The 12884-nt window shown below is 49.8% G+C and overlaps 1 protein-coding gene across 1 annotated transcript in view; it reads left to right on the top strand.

Annotated features, from left to right (window-relative positions):
• Nucleotides 1-224: 224 nt before the first annotated feature.
• Nucleotides 225-12884, top strand: part of LOC138568910 (vomeronasal type-2 receptor 26-like) — a 191136-nt gene continuing 178476 nt past the window's right edge. The window contains exons 1-2 of the mRNA XM_069646690.1: nucleotides 225-360; nucleotides 949-1127. Of these exons, the coding sequence (XP_069502791.1) occupies nucleotides 225-360; nucleotides 949-1127 (315 nt within the window). The remainder of the gene's footprint in view (nucleotides 361-948; nucleotides 1128-12884) is intronic.

The raw sequence follows: 12884 nt of genomic DNA, 5'->3' as shown, positions 1-12884 counted from the left end.
AGCTAAGTATGCTCGCTGACACCCAGGCCCAGCATGCGGACACCATCAGGAGCACCAACATGAAGCATGCGGCCCAGACCAAAAAGAAGGAGGTGTGGCAGTAGGTCGCACAGAGGGTGTCGGCCGTGGGAACCACCCCAAGGAGTGTGCGCGACTGTCGGAAGCGGTGGGATGACCGCTGCCTCAGGGTGAGGAAGATCCTGTCGGAGAACAGGAGGGCCGCAATGGCGACAGGCAGAGGCCCACACTCCCCAGTGAAGTTGACGGCATCGGAGGAGACTGCCAGTACCTTTATAGATCCTGAATCCACAGAGGGAATCGGAGACCAGGAGGTGGGCGCCGCATCATCCACAGAAGAAGGTGAGTGACCCTGCACATCCATGTAGGCTAAGCCATGATGTGGCACAAGTGACGTAGAAGTGAGACTAGCCAAGGCAAAGCATGTCCCAGGCCCACATCAACATATCCAGTCAAGAGTGCCAATCCCAATCGCAACACAAGTGCAACATGACCCAATCGTGCTCATGGAACTCACCACACATCCACCATACCAATGCCATGCCACCAGCCATGCATTTATTGCCCACATGCCCCCTCAGAACACCAACTGCCACACCCCTAAAATAATTTGATGCATGAATGTATGAACATATCACAGCGCAATGGATTATCGCTGCCATGTGACACCATCACTGATGACCTGCATCTCTTCTATCCCCCAGGCACCGATGAGGAAGATGGCATGCAGGACAGGGGTGCAAGTTCATCCACTGCACGGCAAGGGACCAGGGCCACCACCACCACCCAGACCAAGAAACTGCCCAGAGCAACAGGCAATGTGCCACACCGGGCAGTAACCCTGCAGGAAAAAACCTGCACCCACTGTCCAGCAGCAGCCACCCACAACAGTGGGAGGCGTTTCTATTCATGCTCCGCCAACCACCACAGACGTTGTGGATGCAGAGGTGGAGAATGAGGGTGACATCATGGCCGGCACATCCACCTCAAGCCCCATTACCAGCATCCCTACCCCTACAGAGGCAGAGAGCATGTACGATCCCTGCCTCCATGACTCGGACCTTGATGAGTCAGACATATGCCTCTTTGAGGAGGAGTGTGCCCAGGACGTGGGCACCACACAAGTGCCATCCAGCACCTTTCCTACCACCACCCTGTCTACCACCACCCCGGTCACCAGCACTCCTGCAGCCAATGACTCCTTTGAGGCTCGCCTGTCAAGGGTTGAGGCACAACAGGAGTCGATGCTTGAACTGATGCAGCAACAAATATCAGATGGAAATGACTCCATGAGGGCCATTGCCACAGCCATCGCAGCCAACACTGCTGCTGCTGAGGCATCCACAAGTGCCATGAGGGAGTGTCTGGGGGCACTTACGCAGGCCCTGCTTGCAAACCTGCCTCATATGCAGCGCCCACACCTTGGGACAGGCATGGGACTGACCATCGACACCTCCACTGCCACAACCCCTTCTACCTCGGCCCAATCGAGCCCCATGCGGATGACGCGGAGGAGTGCACGGCGCTTGACCATGGCACCCCCGGATCCCAAAAAACCAAAGAAATAGAGTGGGCAGACAATGACATTTGAAAAATGTACGTTGTTCAAGGGACCAGTGTTTGTTGTACATATGGGGACATTTGGGGGTTTGTAGGGTGGGTGAGGGAGTTTACTTGGGTATTTTTGGGGTTTGTAGGGTGGGTGAGGGAGTTCACTGGGGGTTGTGAGGGGATTATTTTCACATTATCACACGTCTGGAAAATACACCCGTTGTGTGCAAGAAAATCATTGGCTGGACATACTTCTTTTTGTGCATGTACATTTAATGTGTGATGGTATACAGTGGGGCACTTCTGACAAAACAAGTGTGCATGTCCACATGCAGCCAGTGGGTCACAGGCACATTACTTTCATGGTCCCTGCGTTTCAAAAGGATTTGTCAATTAGTGCTTGCCGTACAGCATGGCCATCCCATGCATCACGTACTGGCAGGGGGGCTCCTTCGCCTCCGTCTCCATCCCCTTCATCCTCACCCGGCCCATGCATGTCAATGTCAGGTGGCAGCGGTACATTTCTCCGGACGCACATGTTGTGCAGCATGACACAGGCCATGGTGATCTTTGCCACCTTCTCAGGCCTATATAGGAGTGCCCCACCAGACCTGCTTAGGCAGCGGAACTGCGCCTTCAACAGGTCTGCTCATTCACAACACGGGTTCGAGTATGCACATGATTGAACTCCTCTTCATGGCTGTTCTGCGGGTTCCGCACAGGGGTTAGTAGCCACAGCCTCAAGGGATATCCTCCATCACCTGCAAGCAAATACAAATAGGTGTGTGTCACTCTGAACTGCCACCTTCAGGGAGCACAGTCATGGCAGCAGCTATTTGGTGTGGACATGCACATGTCCCAGTACGTGTACAAAATAGTCACCTATATGGAATGTATACTGTGAAGAGGTGTGGAACACTGGATGGGGTTGAATAGATGATGCAGGGTGTAAGCATGCATGCTGAGGCAGATGTGCTGTGGCAGTGCGACAATGTTTAGCCTCCAATTCATGCTGTATACTCTTCACTATGCATGGTCACACCAGCCGCATTACTACAGTTGCCATCCTATTCAGTCATGCGTTGCTTGCCAACAGCATGGTGCCCTGGTTGTGCCACTTACTTGTAGTCATCCATATGTATTATTTGGGATATGTGGCCCAGTAATGTGTCATGTTCCGTTTGGCTGGGTCAGGTGAGGAGTGTTTAGCTCTGCATGCATTCTCCACTCACTGGCTAGTGCCACCCAGGTTCACTATCCCCCTCCTTTCCCACCCTGGTGAACTATCCCCCCTTTCCCACCCGGGTACAGTAGGCCCCCTTTTCTGCATCCGCACACATCAGTACTCCACAGCATGGCCATGGGCCTGTTGTGCAACTCACCGAGCAGCCAGGCACGTGGTCCAGCATGCTTGAGAATGGTGGTTGTGAAATGCCATGCAGCTGGCCCACTGTGTGTTGGTAGGTGCATGTGGCCAGGAAGTGTAGCACAGACACCACCTTAAGTAGTGGTGGGATGGCAGTGCGTATTTCTATGTGGCTGGCAATGTCGTTCTGTATCGTGTCCACTATGGTGATGATGGTGTCACGGTCCAACCGGTACAGGGTGTGGATCTGCTCAGGGGATAGGCTGAATGGGCTGGGTCTGGTGCGAGGGATTGGCGGCTGCCTATGAGGTACTACTGGCTGCACTGGTGGTAATTGCTGGGCCTGTCTCACCCTCCTTCTCCTCCTGCATCTGATCTGTGCTGCCTGTTGTTGCTGCTGTAGTTGTTGTTGTTGCTGTTGTTGCTGTAGTTGTAGCAGTATAGGCATTATGATTGCAACTGCTAGTGGTAGCATTTTGGTGTCGGAAGGTGGGTGGTGTGTAGGTGTGCTCCTTTTGTTCTGGGCCACTCAACATTGCCTACACCTGTGGGGGGGTTGTGGTGTGCTCAGTTTATTCTGGCACAGCCTCCATTGACTCCACCTGTGGGGATTGTGTGCACGTGTGGCTGCTGCCTTGTATCCTGCTTGCTGTTTGCGGGTGGTCTGCGATGCCTGTATGGCCAGCATCGTGCATGCCGGTATTTGCTCTCTGAAGGTGTGCGTGTGCACGCCTATGCTGCTATTACCGGCACCGTTGTTTAGTGTGCCGCTAATACCGGGTTTGCGGGTCGGAATGCGACGGGACAGTAAACAATGCCGTATTAACATACCGGCATCGTTTTTGCCTTACCGGCATACCTTGTAATGAGGCCCATTGTGTTCTATGTACATCCATTGTTTGACATAATACACACACACACACATATCATTAAATAATATGTGACAGTGTAGTCACAACAATATACATGTTTTTGTCTCCAAAATGTAATTAAAGCCATTGCAAATAAGCCTACTACTATGTCCACTCCATGCCCTCTAAACAAACACTGTCACATTGAGGCAAGTGCATGTAAACTGTGTTGGTAAAAGTGCAAGCTTCAGTCACACAGAAGAAACAGATACATCTGTGATATAACAGCATCAATCACACACAGGAGAGAAGAGACTTTTTTAATGTGGACCCAGTGCCCTATGTAAACCAACAGGCATCCCATTTTCCCTGACCCAACAAGCTGGAAGTGAATCTACCACTTTCCATGCAGAAATCGTCGGATTTGACCATGCAGTAATACTGCCCACATTAAATCCGCTAAAACATAGAATTGGGCTGTGCGGGAAAAACAGTGGTAAATCTGTTACAGGCAAAAAGGAGGTGGTAATGGATTTACTTGCACATTTCTGCTGTACCACTAAACTTGTAACGAGGCCCACTGTGTTTATGTCATTCAAGCAGTGGAGTACATTTGTTGAAAATGGGGGGTACATACATGACATCTAAAGGAAAGTCCCCCCCTGCCAAATGCGAGGGACAAAATGGTGTGCTACAAAAGTTGGGGGAGACAAACACCATTGTCCCTCCTGAAATTACTCCCATGCATTCAAGGTGTTCAGACACTGAAATTCTCTTCTCCTTGATCCTAAAATGGTGCACACAGAGCCGATGAATATATTCACCTTCTGAAGGGCATTCAACCTACCAGTGCTTTGAAGTCATACAAATGATACATAAGGCGCTATATAAATGCCAAGTAGGATAACATACCAACAATTATGAGACATTTTCTCTGGCACCAAAAAGACGTGCACTCAAGCCTTAACGAAGTATACGGTTTGCTATTCTCATCATTGCAAGCAAAAAGAGCTTGGTCTGGCCATAGAAAGTAATGCACGTCTGCCGACTAAGAATTTAGTGACTTTTCCTATACAATCAACAAGTATTTTCTTGGGCATACAATCTTGGCTTACTACCTTGCATCCACTGTCTAGGACTATCTCTTCCTGCCTGATCTGTTAATAATGTTCGGAATAGCGCAATTCAACACAAATGCCAATGTTGATTTGAAGACGCCAATATTCAAGTGTTACCGAAGTCCAGCATAATCATCTCTTACGTCCTCTTGCTTTAATATTCTCCTCCCAATTTTTCTTCCCCGCTTCTGAATAACACTCTCAAAGCACATCCACTCTTACCTCAGGCTACGGATCTATGATATTGTATATGTTTTGAAATTCAAACTGCCCTTGCTTTTTAGGCATGTGTACGATTTGTATGCATTTATGTCCCCTTCTGTATGCAAATGTATATTATTATATAAAGAATGGAGAACACGTAGGACATGCATGACGGGAAATTAATTCTGAATGCTAATACATGGATTTGGATTGTGGTAAAAGAAATCTGACTGTCGCCCAGAAGTAGCTTGATGTGTTAATTATGGGCTGCCTAAGAGAGGAAAGGCAGCTGAAAATGGAGTAGCAAGGGTTCCGTGTCAGATGCTCGGAGAGTAGGTAGCCAGTAATGCTTTGTGGACCAGGAGAACAAAACGCCAAATAAACAAACTTACAAATCCAAAACGTGCAGATAAGTACAGGCTAATTAAGTAAACTACATGAAACGGCAATTCACTAATGACTGGAACATCATATTCATCTTTGATGCATTCACATGCACAAACGTTCACCCCAAGTGATATGTTTGGCCAATGTAGCTGTAGCCATCGCACATAAGTACGTTAGCACATAATAAAGTGATAACATATTCACCAAAATTCGAAAAATCTCTCATTATGGCCAGTCCCGCATTTTGGTCATGTGAAGGGCCACGCTATGGTCCTATGGAAAGGGCAGGAAATAATCAGAGGCCTGCTATCAACCATGCCTCACTGTTTGCGTTGATTTCTCGATACAAAAAAAGAATGATCATTCACTTCACATGTATTTTTTTCGAATGGCAGCTGGACTACTACACAAGGTAATATGTTGGTGGTTACCTGAAGAACGTATTGGCCCTCATTATAAGAATTGCAGAATGGGTTAACAGATGCCGCTAATGGTAGCGGACCCGTTAAACCCATTCCGCAATATTACGAGGTTCCCTCGCAGGACCCAATGTGGACGTCTGGTTTTACCAGACGTCCTTACCGGGTCCCGCGAGGGGACCAGGGAGCTAACAACAGGCCAGTCATAATCGGCCCGGTGTTAGCTCCCGCGCCCATTCCTATTGAGCCCTATGGGGAAGGTCCGAGCCCGGGTTCCCTGAGGGAGGAATTACCCGGCCCTCCAAACTCAGAATGGCCCGGTAATTCCCTGTTCTGGGAACCCGGACACGGTTTTGGAGGCAGCTATGACCCAAAGGGCATGGCTACCTCCAAAGTCGTAATGAGGCCCATAGTCTCTGTGTGCACAGCCTAATGCACACGTTATTCGGCTGCAAGGGTCATTTTCTGGTGCTCCCTAAAACAAGATGTGATCGCTTCAGAATAGTGTTGGGGTTATGGAAGTAGACGGAGGGGCATAAAATGACATGACCTAAGTGCGTAAACTACGGTGGGTGGGGTCGAATGACCTAACCCCTTCCTACACTCAATATTGTAATGTATCAATGGCGTTCTGAGTATCCAGGCTTTCCGTAAAACATGTATACATGATTTGGCACGCACGTCACACACGCACAACACACACACACCACACAGGATCCCATCCATGTTAAAACCAAACACACAATGTACACCTTCTAGGCTCACACAATTAACACCACACAAAACACAAATGTTAATAAAAAAATGTGTTAGCGGAGCATATTCAAACAACTGGTCATTTACTGTTTTAAACTACGCCTTCACAAGGATTCCAATGGTGAAGGCCAAGTTTAGAACAGTAAATGACCAGTTGTTTGAATATGTTCCGCTAACAGATTTTTTTATTAACGCTGCTGCTAAACTCTTAGGGGCTGATTCATGGAACAAACGTGCGCAGGCTGGCGCAAGCGTGAAAAAGTAAGCGCACGCGTGCGATTCAAGCAAGGGCCTGCGCGTGTTTTCCACTGGTTGTGCGCCAAATCCGTGCGTGGCGCACAGGGGCGCACACTTCATTGCAACAACCCAAACGCTGTGCGCGATGTGCACAGGGAAAGCGCCCAACGTCGGCGCCCATACCAAAAAGGGGGCGGGTCAGGGGGCGTAACACGCGGAATAGGGAGTGGGAAGATGACCTTAAATCCCCCACCCTCTGCTCCCAAGCATTGAGCCCCTTGGAGAAGGTGCTCAATGTCCTGCATTTTGTGGCCACTGGGTCATTTCAGTGGTCTACTGCCATACTAGGGGGGTCTCACAGGCCACGCAGTCACGCTGCCTACACCAGGTGTTGGCAATCATGACAGCGTGCCCCTCAGTCCACAGGCACATATACATGCCCAGAACACCCGCAGAAAGGCAGGCCGTAGTCCATGACTTTTACAGGGTGGCACACTTCCCCAAAGTGCTCAGTGTCATAGATTGCACCAATGTGGCCCTATATCATCCTAGGGCAATCATGACAGCGTGCCCCTCAGTCCACAGGCACATATACATGCCCAGAACACCCGCAGAAAGGCAGGCCGTAGTCCATGACTTTTACAGGGTGGCACACTTCCCCAAAGTGCTCAGTGTCATAGATTGCACCAATGTGGCCCTATATCATCCTAGGGCCACTGAGCACATCTATCGAAACCACAAGCACTGGCATTCCATCAACGTGCAGGTGGTATGCGATGCAAAGGGAATCATCACCTCTGTCTATGCAAACTACCCAGGCTCCACCCATGACAGTTTCATATACAGAATGTCCGCCCTGAGCCGGGCCCTGGAAGCTGGGCAGCATGGTGACACATGGCTCCTAGGTGAGTACAAATGCCCGTGCACATGCATGCATGTCACACACAGACAAATACACAAACCCCAATATTCACAACCATTATCACCTCTCCAGGCGACATTGCCTACCCTCTGAGCAACCACATGATGACGCCAATCCGGAACCCCACCACACCACTCCAGGTAAAATACAACGCTGCCCATATTGCAACCAGGGGCATAGTGGAGCCACATTCGGAGTGCTAAAGTCACACTTCCACTCCCTTGACCGCTCTGGCAGGCAGCTACTCTATGCACCCCCAGTAGTGTGCAGGATCATTCTGGCAGCATGTGTCCTGCATAATGTTGCAACACGGAATGGTGTACCGGTGGAAATGGTGGTGCCCCCACATCCCCAACCACAGGCACAGGTGCTGCCCATGGGAGGGGATAGGGCAGGTGGCGAGGCAGCAATGACCCAGCTTTTGGCTACATTTTTCACCTAAACTCCTACCCCTGCTGAGTGCACACAGGCCTGGCAAATACCAGGTGACAATCGATGATGACAAAGAGACAGTCAACTGTCACAACCTTACCACCGTGAGAACGTTGCCATGGAAGTGCTACATTGTGTGCATCCCTAGCTACTAAAACATGAACAATCGTGTGTGACCAAAAGGAACACATGCAAGGTGTGCATCACACACCCCTGCAAAACAGGCCATCACAATCCCTGGTATGTCATCCAAACCCTCCTAAACCACATCACCCTTGTTTGACGCACCATGACCTGGCATGCAATAGCAGAAGGCCAACACATTACCAATAATATACGAAGTGACATGTGATAAATGGAAAGTGGCTTCACACAATGACGCCTGTCATGGAATCTGATGAAATGACTGACCAACAACCTCCCACACAAAACAAGTCATACCCAAATGCATTCCAACAGTAGTAGCATGAACATATCAATCAATGCCTGTTCACATGCACATTGGCCAAGGCAAAATCCCTACTCCTGAATACTTGTGCTGTGTGCATCTCCTCCAACGCACTGCTCAGCACACAGCATAGTGACCAGCCATTGTGTCAGAGACGCACCTTGAGCATCACATAAAAAGGACAAAATAAATAAATAAATAAGCAATTGACGCATGTACAGGATCCACAAATGGTCATAGATCATGTGCTGCAGGGACACAGTGGTCCCCAGAAGGCAAACTGAGTGCACATTTGGACATGGAAGGGTGGATGTACAAGTGGTGGAGCATAGTGCGACTGTGTGTGTCAGTAGGGACATGCATGCAATACATGCATGTCCAATCAAGTGACCATCAGTGTCCTCTACACATCATATGTGAACATTGCCCATGTGCACAACCCAGCATGTCAAAACCCACCAATCCCCTCGCACCAGAAAGGTAAACACAACACAGGAACAGGCATTGACCAGAAGAACACATCATGTACGTAGGACACCACAATAACAATGTCAGGGTGCCCATCACACTGCAGGCCAAGACAAATGTCCAACAACCAAACACCCTCCCTTATTCACATATCACCATGACTTACTGAACGACTGTGTCTGGGGTATGTAGCCTTCTTCCTTGAAGTCTACCTGGCCATAGGATCACCCTACCTCTTTGTCTCCATCTTCCACCTTGCGTGTAAATAGTGTCCAGCACCCTCAGAGGCCACCTTGACTGGCAAAAATACCAAATCAAAGAGAACTCAATGGAGCCAAACACACAAGCCAGGCAAAAAGTCTGTAGGCAGCAAAAAACACTTGAAGAGTCTCCAGTAGATGACGTGAAGTAGCAGTAAATTTCAAAGCACATATACAAGCACAATGATGGAACAACCAAGTTAGCACACTTAAACAATGCTACAACATGATGTGTACCAGGTTTGGTACATAATATACAATGATGCAGCACCAACTGATGGGTAGTGTCACTGCTCCAGAGTCCAGGCGCAGGAGTGGCACAAACCAACCACCACCTCCATGGTCTGGGCCCCTGCAAGGTCAAACTTACACAGGCCTCTGAGACCACGGTGGGGAAGGAGGGTCAGGGATATGTTGACTGGACAAGCATTGGTATTTTGGATAACCGGAAAGAGGGGCAGGAGAGGGGAGTTGGATTGTCAAGGGAAAGTAGGGAAAGACAAAGATCTACTATTCACAATAACACATACTCAATCAGATAAACCATGTACATCATGCACATTGTACCAAATGACTCAAATGGAAGTCAAAGAGAGACTTATCTCTGGGGTGAGTGCTGGCCTGCTGCCTGCGCACTCTCAGGTCCGGTAACAGGAGCAGTTCAATGCTGCAAAGATAGTAAGAGTTACTAATCTGCATGTGTCCATAACACACACACACACCACCATACATTCCCCAAAGCAAGTAACTCCTCCACAAACAAACACTCTTGTCTGCTGCTTCGTACCCATACGTAAGACTCCCCCTGTCAATGCAGTAAGTCAGGCGCACGTGGGAGCATGGAAAATGTAAGAGCAATGTGTCAAGATTCACACATCATGCAATGGTCCCTGGGTAAGCAGCTACATGCATATAGCGAGGTACGACTTCAGTAAAGGTAGTGTTATGGCACCCCCCAAATTTAGGAGTTAGTGCATGTGTCAATTTGACCATGCAAATGATATGCACTGCACACCAGTCTGTCCCTCGATGGGTGTCCCTGTGTGCAGCTCTATTTTTCCAGGCTTTGAACGCTAATGGGCTTATACATCTGCTTCAATGGAGCATGCTGGACTGGAGGATGTGTCCGACAGCCCCTGCATATGCCCCTGACAACTTGGAAAGCAACTTGCCATGTGTCCACCAACTCATCTTAGCTGTACTGTGTGCTTCAACACCAATAACTGTCCAAGCTCACCGTCAGTGGCGCTACTTAGCATGCATGTGCAACAGGCCTAGTGGAAGGTTGGCTGTGGTGTGTGCCCCTTGTGCTGCTGACCTTGCATGGAGTTCCTGGAAACACATCTGCTGGATGTATGAGCACAAGCTCTGTGGCACTGCTTGCGCACACATGCGCATGTCTGCACCACCGAACGTGGCCAGCTGCCAGACGTACACTGGCCCATGTCTGCCGGCAAAGGTGGTCTGGTTGCTCATTCTCCTGCAGAAAGAGCACAAAACACAAAATTAACGCAGGAAAGACACGTGTGTGTCTATTCATGCTGGTTGTGACTGGACCATGTCAGAGACGTACATCAGATTCCATCCCACCATCAGTGTGACTTTGACAGGCAAAGGGTGGCGGACATGTGCATCAAGCACATGTACATTAAAGAAAATAAACATACAACACAATGCATAGCAATTAATGGACACCTGATTCCTGAAACCACCCATTTCTAATGCTGAAATGGCGTCGATAAGACCCCTACAATCCCCATTAGGGGTGTTAACACAAGTAGTAAAGAAGCAGTTGGGCCACAGATATGACAGTCCAAAGCCCTTGTGAAATAGACTGTAACACCGAACCATCCTTACGAGCCCATGGATAAGGGAAGCAGGAGTGGCCTATGTGAGTCAGGACCCCAAGCTGCAAACACATACACGAGACAAGTTTGAAGGGCCCAGCTGGAACAGACAGTGGATGCTTTCAAAAGCCATAAAGCACCACACCGTCACATGAAAGCACAATAGACAAGCAATTTTAAACTATATTAACTAATTACACTAACTATAAAAATAAATATCAAAAATGGCCACATACGACACGGGGGGGGAGGCACCCAGGAGGGGAGAGGTACAGGGTGCAGCTCAACACCCACATGCGATGATGTTGAGGAAAAAAACAACCTCCATGGGCTCAACGCCTGCACAGCACGACCTGTGTGGGAGATACCTCGTCCTGTGAGTCTGGCTCTTCCTGAAAAGGAGGATGTGGTACAGGAGCCCGGCCACGCCTAGCCACAGCTTGCCCCTCGTCGGCAGCAAGTCTGCCGGACAGGTGAGCCTGGTTCTGTGCAGCGATGACACGTAGGTCTGCATGCAGAACCTCACGTGATACGCGTGCTTCCTCTTGCAAGGTAACATGTGTAACACAGAGTTCTTCCTGCAAGGCCTGGCTGGACAACTGATGCACCTTCCGGCAAGCATGTAGCTCAGCCGAGATGGTACGCTCAAGCTGCGCAAACCTCTCCTCTGACCGCGCCCTCTGGGACATCAAGAGGACACCCAGAGTGGATCTGAGGGACTCATACTCAGCCCTCAGGGCCTCCATGTGTGCCTCTGCATGAGCAGCAATTGCTTGATGCAAAGACAACATTTCAGCCGGCGTGCTCTGTCTGAGCCCGCCATGCCCAGCCTGAGAGAGCAGGCCGTGGACTGTGCCACCCATGAATGGAGAAGCACCTGCCTGGCAGGGGGGAGCACGGATTGGGCCAAACGCTCCATTCTCACAGCGATGTTTTCCATTGCTGCCCCCTGGCGTTCTGAATTGGCAGTCATGTCTTGCTCCCACTCAGTATACCTCGGTGACACGCGGCCACCGCGCTGCTGGGCTTGACACCTGCGGGACCCAAGGACTGGCCGTCCTCGTTGGCTTGGCACTGCCCGCGGCTGCACAACTACATGCCCCTGTCGACGTGATGGCCCAGGCCCATCAGCGACTGGTGTGGAGGGTGACCCTGCGTCCTGATCCACCACAGGCAGAGGTCCCACCACTGTCTGACCCCTCGGTGCAGGTGTCGCAGACAGGGGAGTGTCCACATCAGAATCACTCACCCCTAACGTATGGACCTGATGCACATCCAACTCGACATGGACGTCAGAGTGGTCATCTGAGCTGGACTCATTGCCAGCCAAAGACAAGATGGACTGTAGCACATGTGGGTTCTCGTGGTCTACCACCCCATGACCCCCACTTGTGCCGGGTTGCTCTAGTGATAACAACCCTGTGCCTGGCATGACAACACCCTCCTCCGGCTCCATTGTGTCATCATCTGAAAAGTAGAGAGAAAAAAAGATCAATACACATGTTAGAAGCACACAACACACACACACATAGACATCACACAGACAGCCAACACATGAAGCAGACATGTCACACACAAAAGAGAACCTGCCATGCATGCC

This window comes from Ambystoma mexicanum, chromosome 2q (assembly GCF_040938575.1).
Source record: "Ambystoma mexicanum isolate Mex_15411 chromosome 2q, UKY_AmexF1_1, whole genome shotgun sequence".
In the NCBI taxonomy this organism is placed as follows: Eukaryota; Metazoa; Chordata; class Amphibia; order Caudata; family Ambystomatidae; genus Ambystoma; species Ambystoma mexicanum.
Note: the sequence above shows the minus strand (reverse complement) of the source record. Positions and strands in the feature narration are given on the sequence as shown.